Genomic DNA, 19,699 nt, shown 5'->3' with positions numbered 1-19,699 from the left:
TAAAAAGCTTGATACTTTCGAGGCCTCTTTAATTACATATTACATACACATGTGCGTACACAGTTCCACTTTGTAGCAAACAGACAGACAAGCATGTCTGTGAATACAGTACTATGTTCATCCCTGGCTGACCCATCAAGTGTGGAGATGGTGCTATGCAGCATGCTTTTTCTCTAATGTGTATGTTATTGGGGGGGGGGGGGGGGGGTGTATTTAAAAATTAAGATGCACAGAACATGCAGCATAAAAAATGAAAAGGGTACGGCTTATCAGGTATTTGCCCATCAAACACCTTTTTTTTCAGAGGTCACAGAAACATCCATTCATCACCTCTTACACAGCATAGAAACTGAACGCATTTGTAATTAGCAAATCCTCACAACTGTGACAAGGTAAGCCTTTATGAGTGCAAATGCTTATCAGGACACCGGGGGGGGGGGGCTTACAACTGAAATGCTATTATGTATACACTATACATACTCCTATAATTTAGAGAGCATCTGTGCAACCATTTACGGGGGTATCTGAGTAGCGGGGCCTTCTAGTGAGACGAGCTGACAGACCACATAGGGGTAACACTGAAGCTCAGACACCGTGGGCCAGAGAGTTTTTAGTCATGGGGCGATCTACAGGCATTTGGTTCCTCTTGCGTTCTGTATGGCAGCAGTGGGGGGGGGGGGGGGGGGGGGTTGTTTGGTACGAAGCTTAAGGAGCCACAGTCCTGGTGATCATCCGCGGAGAGCAGGAGCCGACTCAGGCCTCCTTCAGCAACGGAATATCTGTCAATGCAGAAGAGAGAGAGAGAGGGACAGAGGTTAGAGCAGCGGGCGGGAGCGTGGCTGTCCGCGGGAGTGGGATGTGTGCCGGGGCCGTACCGTCGCCGTAATCCTCGGCGGAGGTGAGCGAGAGCAGGCTGTGTTGGTCGCTACTGGGCCCGCAGGCGGCCGCCGCGCCAGCCAGCTCGGCCGTCCATGACGAAGGCAGCACCTGGTGAACCAGTGCGGTCTCGTGGCGGGAGAGCGAGGAGGAGGAGGAGGAGGAGGAGGAGGAGGAGGAGGAGGTGGAGTGGGGGGGGGCAGGTTCCAGCATGGATGGGCCGGGCTCCGCAGCGTGGGCCTCCAACTGCGGGCCCTCGGAGAGCACAATCTGCACACGGGAGTCGGGGGGGGGCGGGGCCACTCCAGCACTCCCATACACCGCCTCCTCGTAGGAGGGCAGGGAGACCTGCACACCCTCCACTATGATGGAGGCAGGCTGGCCTGATACTCCCTGCTCACGCCTGGAGAGAGAGAGAGAGAAGGGGCAAAAGGGTAAGAGAGAGAGAGAGAAGGGGCAAAAGGGTAAGAGAGAGAGAGAGAGAGAGAGAAGGGGCAAAAGGGTAAGAGAGAGAGAAGGGCAGAGGAGAGGGGGAGCTGCATCACAATTTCTTAACAGAAATACATATACATAAACAGCTGATAACTGGCCGGCGACGCACCTGCTATGGTGGAAGGACTTGAGCTTGGGCTGCAGCAGGACGACAAGGACCACCAGCAGCAGGATGAGAATCACCGTGCTCGCCGTGGTCACCACGATGGACAGGGCAGGCATAGCCAGGGGAGAGCGCTCCTCCTTCCCTGTGTGACGCACATGGCAGCTAATCAGACGCAGGCACGGCTGGAGGCAAGCCAGCACAACTGGACAGGCGACGATACACAACACTTTGTCTGAGAGTCACTGGGAATTTGGCTCTGTGCTCCAGTACATTTCACTGGAACAGAAACAATCACTATGAGGTCAACATTGCGGTAGGATGTCTGCTTTGATTTGAGACAGTGTTCACATTTTAGGGAACATGCAGGAATCCATTTTTATAAATTTCGAGGGAACAAAAGTAAATGTAGCAAACCAGTAAGCTGGTAAAATGTCACTATGAACATATTCAGTGGCTAATTCCATTGCATTAACAGAAATTCTGCCAAATCCTCATATAATTAAAGAGGTACTATTAATACCCAGGTCCAAATGAACAGGATATTATGAAGAACAAAATGACATAAAACACATTATGCCACATGAGTCTAAGAGGCTAAAACGCCAGCAGCAAAATGCCAAAATCCCTGGCAGGGCCGGGCCTTCTGGCATTCATGCAGCTATTTGTACGTTGGTGCTGCAGGTTGCTCTACCTTGTCCCAGGTGACAGACGATGGGTGTGGCCGAGTCCCAGTCGCCGTTGTTGCAGGTGTGATACCTGTAGCCTTTCAACGTGTAGCCCTCGTCGCAGAAGTACTCGATGACGGTGCCGTCGGTCAGTCTGTGGCAGGGCGACGGGTGGCACATGTAGCCCCCGTTCTCCGGCTCACTCGGGGGACGACAGACTACACGGGCGCAAAGGTCCCTTTGTTAAATCAAGTGCACGCTCAACTCAGGACACAGAGTGCTGTTATGCTCATCAACTGACCGTCGAGTGCTTAAGTGCTTAACTCAGGGCATGCTGACATCCACGAGGCTAAACGCTCAGCAACGCCCAGGGCCAGGCGTGCTGAGCGCGCGACTCACCATAGTTTTTGAGGCAGTGGGGCGGGTTGGGGACCCAGTGGCCCGGGGCGGTGCAAGTGACCACGGCTTCGCCGCTCAGCGTGTAGCCGGGCTCGCAGCCGTACTGCACCACCGTGCCTGCGGGGAGGGAGCCGCGGTTGGTCTCCGTGAGGTTCCACCGGCCGTGCTGCACGGTAGAGGGCCTGGAGCAGCCTGTGGGAGCACAGGGAAACGGGGAAGGATTAAACCATGGGCTTGGCGAGAGCTCCACCCACATGAAAAACCACACTTGCCTATGGCTGAAATACAGCAGGGTACAAATAATGGCTTAATACCGATCACTGATCCACATAACATTTACTGCTGGTATGAAAGTCCATTATTTAATTTCAGCTTTTCAAATTTAAATAAGCAAGTATGTAAATGAATAAATAAAAATGCATTGGTAATCTGAAGTTTCTCTCATACCACAATATGATCAGTTCTCTCAAACACTACACTATGGAGAGAGGCAGAAGAGTATGTGACCATTTATTAGTCAGTGACTAGCTCAGCTTCTGATCTGCTTCATTACCCGAGTTCAAAGCCTCTTTGCTGTGAGGAGTTTCTGGCCATTTACCATTTCCAGCCACTAGTATAATGATTCCCAGGTGAAAACTGATGAGTCACAAAAAGGCCCACTAAAATCCCCACGGCTGTTAATAATTCAGTATACAATTTATAGCCATAGCTTCTAACTCTGATGTTTAATTGGGTAAATGGGCTTACAAAGGATGAAAAAAGAGAGACTTGTGTACCAAATATGCACTGACATCACTGGGCATCTGGGCCACTGCTGCATTCATAGCCACGGTGAAAAGAACACTTGAAACTCTGTCTCAACACAGCGGCTGCAGAGTGAAAATTCCCGACACGCAGGGGGTCCCAGCACACCATGCAAACAGCATGTGGTCTCTTCGGCTACTACTGAGGAGGCGAGGTTCTCTCTCACCGAAGTCACAACTCTTGTGCCTCCAGTAAAGCCAGGAAGTGCAGTTTAGCTGTGTCTGTGTTTACCACACTAATTTCATATCCAAACCAAAACTGTGTTAATGCAAACGGTTTAACTGCGCAGGCCTACACAGGCTGAGCTTCATTAGGAACATGAAACCCCCTGGTCCCCTGGTCACATGAGTCACTGAACCGAAAGGACAGATGAGGAAACGCATGATAAAAATTACAGAACTGTGGAAGGGAATGGATTTCTGCAGGCTGAGCCAATATGCCTAGACACGTCTTCAGACGCAACTTCTGCAGCAAGAGGCTAATGAGCAGTGAATGGCATGCGTGCCAATTGGGACAAAGCAAAGGTAAACAAAAGCACAAGAAAGATGCCAGGAGGTGGCATCAGGCCTGGCCATCAAGCACCCCACTGCACTGAAGATCCTGGTCCACCAAGCTCGACATGGATCGTTTATCTATGCCGCTGACTCTTGCACTCATCCCAGTCTTGCCTCTTGCTTATAGCAGACTGAAACACAGGGGGGGTTGGGCTTTGGGTTCAAACATTCCAGACATTATTTATTGAAGGAAAAAACAAAGAGAATTTAAATAAATACATACATTTAAAAATCACCATTACACAAACATTCATATATATGCACTCAACTGATCAACAACAAACTGAAATTCTAACGATTTATCTTTACAAACAGCCAGGGGCTAAAGCTGATCCCATTCCACTGATCGCGGCGGCCGGGAGCAGCTTGCTGAGACCAAACAGAGCCCTGCAGGTCTCCACACAGCTCAGGCTCCAGAACACCTTACTGAACATCGGCATTGTCGGCTGGGGTTGTTTTCTCTCCTGTTTTTTTGCCCTACATTACCCCCCCCCCCCCAAATCCCAGAGGGACTAGGCTTGTACGCGTCTTGATGCTGTTTGTGCCATTTCTCGACCTATAATGCGCATTCTGTCTGGTAAAGTCAGAGGCTTTTCAAAACAAACAGATTTGAACGCGTGGGCTGCTACAGCTGCCTGCTGGGAAAATATGTTACTGCTCGGGAAGCATGAACACACAGCAGCTACGCGCCCCCCCCACCCTGATACGTCAGGTCTCGAGGGGCTCGGGTAGGGCTTGAGAACGGAGGGCGGTTCCCTCCTGGGGAGCGTGAGCTATAATACACTCCTAGAGTCTTGTGTTCGAGCCAGGGAGCACAGGGAAGCCACTCCCCACATCTAGAGTTTCAGGATAGCTTACCAACCACACACCAGGTTCCCCTGGGAATGCGTGGAGGACAGGATGGGTGAGTCATAACATATGCGTGCGTTTTTGTGTGTGTGTGTGTGTGGCTGCTAAAGAGAGGTAAGGACAGTCAAAGGTGAAGGGGGGGATGGAGAGAGCAAGCCAGAAAGAAAAGAGAAAACAGCTACACTCAAATTCTTTGTTTAGAATTACCGTAACCCTAAAAAGAGGAGGAGGATACGGGAAAATGAGTGAGCTCAAGTGATGCACAGGGTAGAGGAACCCTCCAGTGCCCCTGCCTCTATTCACAGGGACTGAGCAATCCGTATAAGTGAATGGGCCGTTGGGAAGAGTTAGTAACGTAGAAGAAAGGACATTTATGGCAACACTTGTAGGACAGAAGGGACAAGGCTCCAAGTTTATTCCTGTTCTTTTATTACTGTCTCAAACTACAACGACACCTCTCCCACACTGGGCCTTCCAACAGCTCTAAACTTATACCATTATATATGAAATATATTAGATAAGGTGTTTGTCAATTTCTTTTATTTGCAATTGATTATGGAAGTAATTGAGAAAATGGGGGATATGTGGGATTTTCTTGGCCAATTCAGAACACTAGATAAATAAACTGCATATTCAGTTATGAGAAAGCCAAACAAAGTTCCATTTTTTAAAAACAAAAACAGTGATCAGAATCTCTTACACAATACGCATGATTCGGGTATATATACACACACTATGCGCTATATGCTTATATATTTCAGTGGCTATTCCTCGCAGAAGACAAGGGAAGCCAGACTTCCTCAAAAACTTCAACTGAAGACATAACTAACAATCTCATGTACTAAAATTATGGTTCTCAATTACAAGGAATGCGTCAAGCCTCGTGTATCCTGAAAGCATATTGCAGTCATGTGTGGCTGTATAAACCTTTGACCATAGTTGTGCAGAGGAAGCCAGACAGCACAGTTAACGTCACCCAGACCTAGAGGACCTTTTGCGTCCATGGATCTTATTTTCACCCAGAGGGTAGCCGATCATCACTGAGCATCATCTCACTACAAGTGGTCAAGGGACAGGAAAAAACGTCCAGCAGGTGGGCCAAGGAAGCCATCTTCACACCACCACCAAGTTTCAAAGTTTTATTTGTCACATACATAGTCATACATGGTATAACTCGCAGTGAAATGCTTTTGTAACTGCTCCGTCCAGGAACTACAGTAAAAATAATAATACTAATAATTTTAATATATATATATATATATATATATATATATATATATATATATATATATATATATATATATATACACATACACACACATACATACACACACACACACGCACACAAAAACAAATTGGAAATTGTACAGTGTTTGTTTTTTTGTTTTTTTTACAAATTTACAGTTATTACAGTCTTTTTATGGTGTCACTGTTGACATCATACACAGTACACAGAGCAGTGCCCACAGTGCATCAGTTGCCCTGTCTCTCTGTGTTGGTCTTCAGGGAGCAAAAGCGCTTCCCTCACCTCAACAGAGAGAAGAGCCAATTGTTGGGATGTGTGGGGGCCTTCACAATCCTCCTGGCCTTGGTCTGGCACCGCTTGTATGGTCTGCAGGCCAGGAAGTTCCATATGAGTGATGTGCTCTCATCATTTCAAATGCAGGCCATGACGGCCCAGAGAAGCAGGGTTACTGCAGACATAGCTCAGCCTCAGCCAGGCTGCTGGAGCTTTTGCAGGACAGGGTTTGTATTTGGTTTCAAAACAATTTAGTCAAGGTGCAGTTTGAACCATTTACCTTACATTTATGGCATTGAGCCTACGCCTTTATCCAAAGCGACTTACAATTATGACGGAGTACAACCTGTGCAATTGAGGGTTAAGGGCCTTGCTCAGGGACCCAACAGTGGCAACCTGGCAGTGGTGGGGCTTGAACCAGCAACCTTCCAATTACAAGGTACCTCAACCACTGAGCTATCACTGCACCACTGTAAATCAGTGAAACCTGAGGTTCGGAGTAGTACATTTCCAGGCTGTTAATAACCCCAGTGTGGACAATGAAGGTAAGTAGAGTTGCCATTTCCTGGAGTCTTCCGTCACATCAGACGGCCGATTTGCAACATAGCATCTGATCTGATGTGATTGTTTTGTTTGGCCAAGCAACATGACTCCCTTGTAAAATAGGCTACTCATCATAACCCACATAGACATATCACGCTGATCCTTTTAAATCTATGTGTCTCGACTTGTTGTTGGGGTTAATTTTCCTATTATTTTTGGTTACAATCATTATAGGCTCATTAGTATCTTTTTATAAATTTAGATGGTAAATGGACTTGGTTATGTTCTCTTCTATGGAAGTGCTATGTAACATGCATTGTGTAAAGTTAATCTAACAATTTATTGTTTTCAGTTTAGGCCTAGACTCATGAGTTATTAGTATTAGAACTAACATAGTGGCTAATGATAGTAGTTTAATATTTGTGTGTCTAATATTTGACTGATCTTAAAAAATGCAAAGAAAACATGCAACATTCCACATAAACATTCCTAGATTTTGGCTTCCTCATTAGTGAATGGAATTAATTGCTATGGGTATATTTGTAATACATTAATGTGGGTTATGTTGCTTTGTGTCTGTCATGTCAGTATTTATATGCAAAAACAGTATGAAGTGGCATTTATAAATAACACCAAATAAATGGCAATGTATTCATTCCTTCACAGAGTAAAATACTTGTCTTTTCCTGGTTGCATTAAATGTCAGTGAATAGAGATTAGTGGAATATAACCTTTGTCCATTAGCCTACCAGTGTACATTTTAGACCTAAAACTGGAAGACTGCTGAGAAGCTGGTGTCCCAGACACAGGCCAATTCGTCTGACGAGCTTCACAATTGTGCCAGATTTTCATTTCTTGTGACAACATTAGCAAAACCTCTTCAACAATTATATGGATATGATGGCCATGTTTTGTTGAAAATATCCATTGTTTTGCAAAACATTAGTAATTACATATTAAATGTGGCTTCAGTAAGTCAACTTTTTAGATACAGTGATCATACACTGGTTGCAGCACAAGTTCATGCTCATCAATCAAAACACAAGCCTTACAAGCAGAGGGGGTGAGTCATGGGAATGTGTGTTAAAAGATCAGCAGGTAAGCTACATGGGTTTCCAGCGTCCTGTTGTGCAAGAAGATTGCCAAACTGCATCATGGATATTCTCCCTGAGGCTTCTTCTGTGCTACGTGCTAGGGTGGCAAGGGGGCGGGGGAGGGGTCAGATGCAGGTTTCTACATGTACTTCTCTCTGAAAGCACAACCAAATCGAAGCACTATTTGACAGGTTTGGCTGGAGGTGCGTAACGTGCCCTGGCAGAAGGGTGGCCCTGGGCTCCCGGACCCAAGCATTCCTGCCCAGCAGCTGTGACCCTCTGTTGTCGAATGTCACAAAAACGATCATGTGGACGGGCTGTCCAGTTCAGTGACTCTTAGAGCTCCTACAGATGACATAGCTTAAGCATAGGCTACAGTCTCTGCTTCCTGGGACCATTCCTCCCCCTCCCCACCACACACATTTAGGTAGTCCCTAAAGAGTTCAAAGAGGCAGAATAAAACCACAAATCAACCCTCCATATGCTCTTTGTGACATCTTTTTGATGGTCCTGGGTCATTGGCTGGCACATTTAAGGAGCCTGACCCAACAAAAATTAAACAACGTGGAGACAGGAGGAATCCCTTGCAGTATGCAAAGCCTGATGGGTATGGGGTCAGGGAAAAACCCTATTGTTTCTTGAGCCTTTTGGCAGCTGTGCTCAGAAGTGGCAGATGGGAGTTTGCATGGGCCTGGGCCTTGCACCCCTTCACCCCGCAGGGACAGCTGCAGGGCAGAAATACCTCCCTCTCAATTTGCATGCACACATGGAGAGGGAGAGAGAGAGAGAGAGAGAGAGAGAGAGAAAGTTGTTTGTGTATGTGAGAGAGAGAGAGAGAGAGAGAGCGCGTACAGCAGGTCAGAGCCAGCACTCGCGTCTGCTGGCCTGGTGTCTCTCGCCCGCTGCTGGTATGTGCCGTGGCTGCTATAGCGGACAGACTGGACCCTTTGTAGCAGGCGGCCAGGCAGAGCTGCTCAGCCTCTCAGAGACAGAGCTCTCCCACTGTGTCACAGCAGCTGTGCTTGACAGGCGTCACGAGCCTCAGCAAAGCCAGAAGGGGGAGAAAAGGCTGACTAGGCTATTCACAGGCTGACTGTTACACAGCAGACCTTAATGAATCCAGACCATATGGACAGATGGTAAGAGAGCGAAACAAAACTTTGAATTACTACAACTGTACTGTAAAAACTGTGACTTGCTTAGAGTAGACGCAACACATATTATTGATGTCAAGGGGTTGGGTCACAAAAGAACCTGAGAGGATATTAAAAAAGTGTTTTGTAAATGTTTTTAAGTGCTTTATTAGAGCAGGTTTCTTTTTTTTGGGGCGGGGGGGCGGCACTAACCAGTACATTATAATTAAGTACACAATCCAAGCTTTGCTATGAGTCAGTTGGATAAAGTTCACATCAGCTCTCATTTACATAAATGTTTTTTCCTTCCTCAAATCCCCACATGGGTCCACTCCCTGTCCATCTGCCTGCTTATCTCTCGCCAGAAGCAGCAGTTTGGGACTATAGTCACGTTATCTGGCAAGCCATCACCAAAGGAGAAGGCAATACAGACGCGGGGCCCAGACACAGCAAGGGGAGGTTAACTAAGCAAAACTTCTAAACAGATAAAACACTCCAATGCCAATGAGAAACTCATTCTGTGTTCACATGCATAAAAAACGTCTAAAAGTACCTGGACAGGAAGCGCAAGTATCGTCTGTGCAGTTTTGCACGAACGCGGAGCAACAATATTTACTTCCTTCAAAAGGATGGTTGGTGCATCATCTGTACAGGGTGTGGTGCTGTTCACTGCTATTTACTCAAAAAGAGCCTGTTTCACAAGAGCGTCCATTATAAAACAGGAAAACCACTCTCCTCTGTGTGGGACTTTACCCACTGATCACTGTGTGCTCTGAGTGTGAGGAAGAGTGCAGTAGTAAAACAGCCAGAGGGTCGGGAGTGGATTGGATACTGACAGGAAAAAGGAAGTAGCTACACTCAGACTCTTATTAGAAGTCTATTCCCAAACTGAAAGCATGTCTCAACTGAGAAGCTTTTGGACTGCATGTCAGACAAGAATCTCACCAGTTCGCTTTGTCTGATTTTGAGGACTCGTGAGAACAAACCATAGGGTCAGTCTCTCCTCTCAGCAGTCAAAACAGAGGCTTGCTGCAACAAATATTTATTTCATCACACACAGAACCCCATGAAATTGGGTAAGCTGCACACATCTCATATTCATCACTTCAATAAAGAGATTAGTGGTTTGCAAAATTTTTCACATACCACAGTTTTTTCTAGCTACAAATGTCAGTCAATTTTGGCTATGTGATGGACAGATACACTGGATTTTAGGTCAGTTTGTGAAGAAAAGTTGAGAAAGTAAAAAACAAACAAAAACAGAAACCTTACAAACATGTAAATATAATAAACCTAAATGCGATTATACTACACAGCACATTACAGCATATCGACCCTCTGCTGAGCAGGCTTCACTCTGCCTCACAGTGCAAACAGCATTAAACCACAGAGAAATGATTAAACAGTCCATGAAGTGCTGAGCCCCTTTCGTGAAAGTTTGTTAAAAGGCAGGCTGATTACAGGCATGGCACAGTAACATCGCACGGGTTGACTCCTGATGGGGGCTGGTGGATAGCACTGCACTCGGCTGAACTGCTGTGCGAGACCCTCTGTGACCCTAGCCGGCACTTCTCTCCCACATGACCAGCGGCATGGTGTGCCCCCACAAGACCAGTGGCACGCACGCACACACATGGCCATCTTCCCCGAGTCCTGGGGTGTGTGAGAATGAATGTTTCACACTCAAGAGGACAGGAGAAGCCAGAGTCCTGGTTCAGGTTTTCTGAAAAACCCAAAGTGAAAAGGGGAAGCAGGACTATAGTGTAAAAGCACTGCTTACTCAAACTGAGCTTTCAGCAACCGAAATTCTTTTTTTTAAAATAAATAAATAAAAACAAGCACTCCACCCAGAGAACCATGAACTAGATTTTGTTTCACAAACCTTTTCAGTGAACTATGCGTGATTTGGTTTAAAGGCCAAGTTATATGGACTGTTTTCAAAATTGGCTCATCCGCCTCTGCCTGTGCACTTCCTGGCGCTGTGCAAAGCGTGTGAACGCGTTCCTCGCTGAAGCACATCTGGGTTGCTATAGCGTCATCCGCCTCCTGATGTGAAGCGAGAACACCATGAGATTTACCTCGGGACTGGTAACAGCCCAGGCTGTCGGCCTTTGCGGTGATGTGACCGGTGGTCCAGCCTGGTCCCAGAGCAGCCTGTGCCATATGCCACCTTTGTGTTTCTGGCCACCCTGAAGCAGTTGGCGAAGGGCCTGGTGATTCTGGACCAGAGGTGTTTCAGCAGGGAGAACACACGTGGATCATTGGACTGGGACCACTGTACACAGATAATTAGGCTAGGTTTATCCAAAATCACAGCTTAAGAACAGGGTCCAAAAAAGGGTCCAAAATATAGCCTAAACAAATGTCTTTAACTAAACATCAGCAGTAGCTCATTTGCACCTGGCAGATTAGAAACTCATCGAAAGCGGACATCTGTGAAGTGATATTTCACTTTTCACATCGAGTAGACGCTACATTTTACTCTGGTGCAGAATCGCTCGCCCCCCCCACAACCGTCTCACCCAGGGCCTGGCAACACCACCGTCTTACGCAGCAAACCATTCGCGTTTCAGTCCATTTAAAAAGGCAATTAAAATAAGAGATTAAAAATTGGACCATGTGTGATGGAAAAATTGGAATATTGCAGTCTAACTGGTTTTCAGCCGATTTATTACGGTTTCAAAACTAGGTGGTGTATTTGTGGCTTGTGTCACTGTTCGCACTGACGTTAAGCAATGAAAGTATTGGGACCTCTTCTCTCCCAGGTCACGGCTGATTAAGGCCACTTTTTCACTGCAGGGATGAAGAGTCGAAGCCTACTTTTTGTGAAATCACAATTCTCTCAAACTTAGATGCATGTTCATGTTCAATAACGGGAGTTTGAATGTCTTAACATTTATCAGAGATAAAGCATCAAACAGTGGAAGCTGAGTAGAACACAGGAAAGTGAGTAAGGCCCTGGCAGGCTTAGCTCTGAATACACAACCACTTCACTGCACAGGAAGCAGAGGTTCTCACACGCATGTGCGCATATACACGCATACACACACTCAGCCCATTGTACTTACTTCCTTTCAAAACACCAAGTGTACTGACACTTATGAAACTAATTAAAAAATATTTGTGCAACAGTTCTGTGGGTAAAAAGACTCATGGTGTATACGTGCTGCATTGCAATTGCATTTTTGGAGTCAATGCATCAGGACCAGAATGGCCAATGTCTCAGGAGAGCCTTTTGTCAAATCTGGAAACTCTCAGAGTCAAACCAGTCATCAGGGTTCTGTTTTCAGTTTGCTTAGGAAAGCAGAAGTTTAGGCTTGTCCTCCCTGTCTGCCTTCCACTGCTATCTGATTCATGCGTTCCTCCTTCAGTTTACTCACATGTCTTACATAGTCCCAGACATGTTTTTGAACAGTTCCTATAACAGTTTGACAACCAAAACACAAAAACAGGAAGTAGTTCAAAATTCAGGAAGTCCAAAGTGCCATAGATGGTGTTACTACTGTGGTTGCCACATACCTCTGGCTATGGTTGTGTTAATCTCCAGTACCCAGAAAAAGCTAGTACTCATAAACATTTAAAGAACACTGTCATTGTTTCATTCTCATTCAAAAAAATATTTGTTTGTCTTTCATATCTCTAAAATTGTGTTTGCAGGAAATTGGAATTAACTCTTACTTGTGCTTTGTTGAGCCCCATTTGCATATTGGAATGTGATTAAAAACCTCCCCATATAATCAAATATCTGTTTAATGGCACTGGCAAATTTAATATTCATAAGTGTCTGAAACTACAGAAGCCATTGTTCAGTGACTGCCGGGGGATTACTGATGATGCCTGAACTCTGCAGATTGAGCAGCGGAGGCAGAGGGACTATGGGCTTTGGAGAGGATAATCCAAAAATGACCCAAAATGGCGCAATGCCATAAACTCTTCATGTTCCTGCTTTGCGTCTCCCTCAGAGAACTTCTCCGCTGGTGCACGCACATGCACAGGGAATCTGAATTGGTGATGCTTAAATAAAGCAGCACTACAGAAGATGGAATAAGAAAGTGGTCTGTAGGAAAGCTGCGAAAAGCTCAATGATGAGAGACACATAACAAATGTGGAAACATACCCCCACAGCCGCGCCCCCGAAGTAGTGAACGTCCCTGCGTTATGACCTGTACGAACACTGCAGGTCGGTCGGTCGGTCGGTCTCTCTCTCTCCCTCCCTCCCTCCTTCACCTGAGCGGCTCTCGCTGCGACTCCCTCATCTCACGTTAGGCCCTGATGTGGTGAAGCCTGGCACACCCTCATGAGCTGAGCAAGGACATCCAGACGGCAAGATGACCATCTTAAAATAGCGTTTCTTCTCTGGCCATGTTAAAAACGGAAATCCATTTAAGCACTGTGCACACAGGCACGCTGACGCTGGGGGTGACCCAGGCTGTGTGCCAGGTCCACGGAATACACAGGACATCCGCCCCCTCGGCAAGGACACCATTATCTCGTGTGTGTGTGTGCGCGCTGAAGTGGTTGAACTGGTTGACCGAAAGTGATCCGGCAATGCTTGTTTTATTCAAACAAGTTCCTGAAGCCCAGCTCTCTATTTGTGGCATCTGTACAAAGAAATCAGCGCGATACCAAAACGGGGATGCCTTCCAAACCGCAAGCTGTCTTCTCTGCCTTCACTGTCTGTGCGAGTGCAGCTGCCCATTTTCCATAAACCCACACCGCAGACAAAGACCTCTAATCCAGTCTAAACCAAGCCTTCAGATTCAACACGGGCAACTGAAAAAAGCACTGCTACACGTATTCCAGCCACTGACTCTCGGGGTCGTGACATCTTTCCCTTAATAAGTTAAAGAGAATACCCGCAGGCTTGTGTTATGAGGACTCTGGAGCTGACTGAGAATACTAACGGCCCGGCGCCTGCGCGTATATATATTTTGGGGGGGCGTGTTGCGCAGGATGACGCGAGGGTGGTACAGCTCTTACCTGATGCCTGGCCTGTCGAGAGCGTGCCAAGGAAGAGGAGCAGCTGCAGCGCCACGGCAACCAGAGCAGGCAGCCGCACGCCCCAGCCTAGCGTTTCCCATGCCGCCATCCCATCACACATCTTTCAGCCCTGCCACACGGCTGAAGTCCTCTCGGGCTTAACCTGAGGACAGACAGATGGAGAACACACACACACACACACACACACACACACACACACACTTTGTAAACGGGCAGCCAGAAGCAAAGCAGAAGCTTTGTTGAATCTGCCATCTGATATTCTTCTACACAGGGCTATTCAGTGATGCAGTAGGCCATTCAATCTTGAGATGAAGATTTCAGACTACACATACTCATTTGAAAGAAAATCTTTGTGGATCAGACTGCAAATGCTAGTGAATCAGATGTAGAATCGGAGGGAAGTGAAAACAGAAGACAATAGGAATGAAAGGAGGGGAATTTAGGCCTGCTTTGCCAAACAAGCGTACAAGATCCTGTTCATTTGCAACTCAAAAATCATGTGAACTATAAACTGCCAAGTTCAATGGCAAATATTATCCAGGTATCAGCAGAGATCTTTTATCTTGCCGAAATGTGCAGAGGCCCGTGCAGTCGAGGCTTCATGTCTCAGCCTCACTCCACATGTACAATCTTTTCTCCTTTATCCCTCACGTACTCTCTCTCTCTCTCCCTCTAACAACAGCATACTGTGCGGTTGCCTGTAGCCTCCGCTGCCACAAGGGAACAACTACGTTTTAATTTCAAACCACTGTTCATCAACGCAGTGATAGAAATTAGAATAGAAGACCTCGGGCAGACAACTCAATAGTGCTTAAGTTTGCAGAAAAACGACTTTTATAGTATTCCCTACTGAGACGACATATTTTGACTCTTTAAACTTCACAAATGCGTGTTGTGTGCTTGTATGCATCCCTGAAAGCCCATTTTTAGGGTATGCTATAACAAATTGATAAAATTATTTGCTATAGCTTTATTATAGCATCTATACAAGATTTTAAAAATTGTTCTTCATCTTTTGTGTTTTTTTGTGTGGTGAGGCCAGACTGCTGAACCCCAGGCCAACACCTCCCACAAGGCCAGCAGTCTGGTGCTCACCCCACTCTCTGCTGCTCACTGCAGGACGCCTGTGGTGACGCAGGTTCCACTGGCACCGCTGCGTTCGCCTGCTGCCATATTCACACGCGCGAGCCCACACACCTGACCCTGGCTAAAGCTGACATTCTGGGAAATGGCTTCTCGCTCAAGTCTTAATCGAAAGGTTTTAAGATGCTGGCATTTGATGATCTGTCAGACAATTAGCACAAATAAATAAATAAATAACAGAAGTAAATGAGTCATAAAGAGCCTTGATGTCAGAAGCTTTTGATTGTGGTAAGCCTGCGAAACTGCAATCAGATGCCAGCACAGCCAGGAAACAAACAGCGATTATTTCTCAGTGCCTGCTTGGAAGAATGCAGTGAATCATGCTGCTGGTATCAAAGATGATCACCTGTACGTCAGGACCTCACCTAACCACCAGAGTGTCCAAAGTGAGGTCAATGCCACTAGTCCTACTGTGATAATCCTTTAATCCCGTAATTTAATGTCCCGTCTGTGTGCTAGGAAAAAGCACAGAGGGAGAGCTCAACAGCGCAGGCGCACGGCATTCTAGAGCTCTTTAAAGGCACGGGGAAAGGAAGGGCAGATGTCAGCGGAACCTGTCGGGCATGGCCCTCAAACCACAAGCTGCTCATCCAATTAGGTATCGTCAGAGGTGCTTCTGGCTTCCAAGGAAAATGGGTTCAGACAAAAAATATTTTGCTTTAGTTGCGTAAAAACCTACTGTTGACAAGAGACTGAGACCAAGGGTGGGGGTGTGGGTGGGGCTGGGAGAGGATGGTGAGAGTGAGTCTCCATCTGGCAAGAAGAGCTTGTGTGATGGTAAAGAAAGGCTCTTTTGTTGCGGCACACTTCAAGGTGTTAAGGCCCACAGGGCTTCAAGCTGCACACACAGCAGTAACAGAGGGACAGACACAGCTGCGACACATTAGTTATCATCGGAGGAGGTCAGAAGGCCTGTCCAACATATTCCAAATGAAAGAAAACAGTTAGAAAACTGGGAAAAGTGCAAGGCACAGAGTTTCAGTTTGAGCGCTACAGCAGTTCTCACATTGGGAACCAAAAACAGGTCATGGAAGACTGTTCTTCCTTTGTAGCCCAAACACTGTTAAATGCAGCAAACACTTACTCTACTGTAAGACAAAGGTTTGGAAGGAGTGTGCTGTCCCCTGTGCCAAGCTATAGACATAGCTAACCTAAAGAAACAGATTTTGATGTAATGGATATGCAATGTGAAATGTATCAGCATGTTAAGTGAGCTTAGTAATTTTAGATGAAAAAAAACATGACACCCGAGATCATGTCTTTGCACAGGGTATTAAACTGTTAGGGCTAGATTCAGGATATGTAACAGGCCTAATCTGTGATGCAAAAGATTAATTTGGTGAGAGTTTCAATCTTGGACATGACTGGAAATTCTTTCTTCAGAAGACAAGACAAGACAAGACAAGACAGGACAGTGCAATACAGGAAAACACATCAAGCTTTAACAGAACTGGAAAAGGGGAAATTTTAAACAGGAAAACACACAAAAAGAATATACTCTTGCATGTCATGCTCTAGTAAACCCATCACGTACATATGAAATAGAAACATACATCACTGAGGCACATTCTGAAAGTAAAATGCATGCATATACAGCCATATAACCTATTAAATTAGTTTATATAGTGAAAACTATTACTATCCAATTCTTCTAGTGTAGTTAAATGTATTTATATTTAAGCAAGTTGAGTTTTGCCAGTGCAGACTTGAAACACTTGATCTGTCTTCAGCAGTGTCTGGTTCAGTATATAGAACTGGCCAAAGAAAGATTAAGTGTCAAAGTACCAAATCAGAAAAGTGGTATCTGTAAATAGTTTTATTTAAAAATTATAATGTGTAATTTGTAAACACGTTTCCAAATCATCTAAAAAAACAAAAACAACAACAACAACAACAAAAAACATGCAACAGAGTAGGACCAACAAACACAAATTAATATAATGTAAATGTATTATGACAGTTTTACACAGTCCACCATGACATCAGTATTTGGGATACTGATGTCCGTCAAGTGACAATGAAGACACTTTGAAAGAACACCATTTATAGGTTCCTGAAGAATTCTGGAGGTCATTGTTATTCCGTATACTCCGATAGCGGAGCATTATGCGACCAGCGAAGTTAAACTAACGGCTACTAGGGACCTCCGCAACGCTGAGCCCTCAACGAAAGAGCTGCGCGCGACCATCTGCACGCGTAGCCTCCGGGCTCAGTCACACGCGCAGGCACGTGCAAACGCACTGGCGCTGGTAAAACAAAGAGAAGCACTCCATGTCCCAAACAAAAGTGCCCTATTCAACATAACTAGCGTTACTACAGAAATACAAGACCCGCTCCCTGTTATCGCTGAGAAACAGCGTTGCGGTTTCTGAGACCGTCTGCAAACGGACTGATTAGAACACTCCACGCAACTGTACTATTAATCTGTGACAGAGGCGATTAGACTTTAGATAGATAGATAGACAAATAAATAAATAAATAACCTGGGCTATAAATGAAATTCACGCAAGAATTAAAGTAAAGAGCTCGAATGACTTCACTGTTTTAAAATAAACCGTAACGGTGTAGTATAGTCACACAGAAACAAACTGAAAAGGCGTCAAAATAGATTGGTACGAGCTACATCTAGACTAGAGTTAGCTATGTAACTTTATCTGTAGTCTCGAAGTACCTGAAATCAGTAGCATTAACACCTGAGACATTGCAGGCAGGATAACGTTACACTAATTAAGGGCCGCCAGCTTTCAGTATGTTGGAGCTCTCCGGCATGGTCTGAATCTGGCCGGTAAAACGTTAGGTTAACTAGGTTATATAGCGGTTATAGAGCTAGCTATCTTAACTAGCTAATTACTATAACAAAATTGATTGACACCAACATTCGATAAAAGTAGCACTATCCAAGTTAAGATCCGACTTAATTTTAAGGGCCAGTATCGCTCCCCAAGAAGTAAAGAATCTGGGGTAACTGGCGTTTGCTGTCCGGACAGCTGACTGGGCAAGCTAACCTAGCTAACGTTAGCTATTTTACCAGCCAAGGGAACAAGATGAACTCGATATATCCAACAATCGTTAGCCAACCGGCTAACTGACACGCAAGAGTAGGACATTCCAAATCTTACCAGTAAATGCCGTCCTCTCCGAATTCACTTTCGGGACATGAAGCTAATTCGAATACTTAGAAATATAACGTTGCTTAGGTAAAAAAAAAATCGTGTGACGTGTGAATTTCGTCTCATTTGAATCATCCGACAACATACGCCCGGGACAATCGGCTAACCAGCTCAAAATACAAGCTAGTTACCGCCTCCCGTCGTCGCCGAGCTCTCCCAGCGGCCTCGCTCTCACACCGTGGCCATGGGAACGCTGGGCGGGATTACGTAGAGACTGTTTTGGTTTTTAGATCAGCTGGAGAACAAGCGTAAAAGATAGGTGGCGCGGCGCATTGACCTGACTGGGTGCATTTGCTGCATGCCGACATCGATAACGTTAAATAGCATAATACAGTACCATGTTACAGTAGCTTCGTCGAAGCTTACTACATTAAATGATGTGGCTGTACTGTAATCTTGTGAATTAAACTTTACACAGAGGCAGAAGACAGCTCAGACGTCTCTTCCGGAAATACGTTATGTGGCCAGTGTTGCCATTCAGGTGAAAACCCTCGTTTAATGCGGTGTTTAATTTCTCATACATGGTGACGCGAAAGCAGAAACTTGGCTTACATCAGAGAACAACAACAACAATAATAATATGATCTATTTGAATGAATCAGTCCTAGTACTTAGATCCAGTTAATGAATCAGCAACAGGAGTGTGTCTGTCTAACTGTTCAGTTTTGGTTTTCCATAACACTAAACCTAAATTAATATTAAACATCAGTTTAAACCTGAAGTAGCTGAGAATGTTGATTGATGTGGTATTGTACTTATTATAGGGAACATTTATTTTTAAATACAAACTTTTTTTTATAAGCAAATGGAATTGAACTTGTACTTTCAAAGCATTAAGAAATTATAGTAATCAATTGTAATTGCTATCCTTTTATGATTCATTTAGGGTTGAGTGGTTTTCTTTATGTGGTTATATCTCACAAACATAAATGAACATTTGGGAGAAAACAAAGATAAATAATAATAATCAACTGTTGTCTAAAAGTAGTCAAATCACACATACAGACAAATACACATAATTTTGACCAAACTGACAAATTAAAAGGTAGTATATCTGTTCCCATTAAGGTAGGTCTATAGGTTCAAAAAAGGTCTGGGTTAGGACTTTTGTATGAGGACTTTTCTCTGCACTGTTGTCTAGGTGGTGGAATTAACTTAGTTCCTAGAGGGTACATATTTGATATTTTTAGCATTTCACAGAAGCTCTAATACAGAACAATTTACCTTAATCAATATCACAGTATGTGTGCTCTTTGGGAATCAAACCCATGATCTTGGTAATGCCAGCACCTTGCTCTACCAGCTCTGTCAGGTGACAGCCTTTGTTAAAATTTTTAAAAAAAGTCTCAAC

At 45.1% G+C, this 19,699-nt stretch overlaps 1 protein-coding gene across 1 annotated transcript; it reads right to left on the bottom strand.

Annotated features, from left to right (window-relative positions):
- Positions 1-213: 213 nt before the first annotated feature.
- On the bottom strand, positions 214-18,528 carry susd6 (sushi domain containing 6). Its single transcript, XM_035524310.2, has 7 exons — positions 18,298-18,528; positions 14,015-14,177; positions 2,539-2,730; positions 2,166-2,357; positions 1,478-1,616; positions 876-1,279; positions 214-779 (listed from the first exon to the last, which is right to left on the bottom strand). Exons 2-7 carry the CDS (start codon positions 14,133-14,135, stop codon positions 754-756), a joined length of 1,074 nt encoding a protein of 357 aa, XP_035380203.2. The 5' UTR covers positions 14,136-14,177; positions 18,298-18,528; the 3' UTR covers positions 214-753.
- Between the last annotated feature and the right edge of the window lie 1,171 nt (positions 18,529-19,699).

Source organism: Electrophorus electricus, chromosome 7, assembly GCF_041902795.1.
Source record: "Electrophorus electricus isolate QZ-2024a chromosome 7, ASM4190279v1, whole genome shotgun sequence".
Taxonomy (NCBI): Eukaryota; Metazoa; Chordata; class Actinopteri; order Gymnotiformes; family Gymnotidae; genus Electrophorus; species Electrophorus electricus.
This window is presented reverse-complemented; position numbering and strand designations above follow the sequence as displayed.

Bases quoted from the DNA above. Each gene is read 5' to 3' on its own strand.
- susd6 (XM_035524310.2), bottom strand. From the start codon at position 14,135: ATGTGTGATGGGATGGCGGCATGGGAAACGCTAGGCTGGGGCGTGCGG. The intron at 2,731-14,014 runs GTAAGAGCTGTA...GTGCTCCCACAG, and splicing joins CTCGACAGGCCAGGCATCAG to GCTGCTCCAGGCCCTCTACC. The intron at 1,280-1,477 runs GTGCGTCGCCGG...CTCTCTCTCCAG, and splicing joins AAGTCCTTCCACCATAGCAG to GCGTGAGCAGGGAGTATCAG.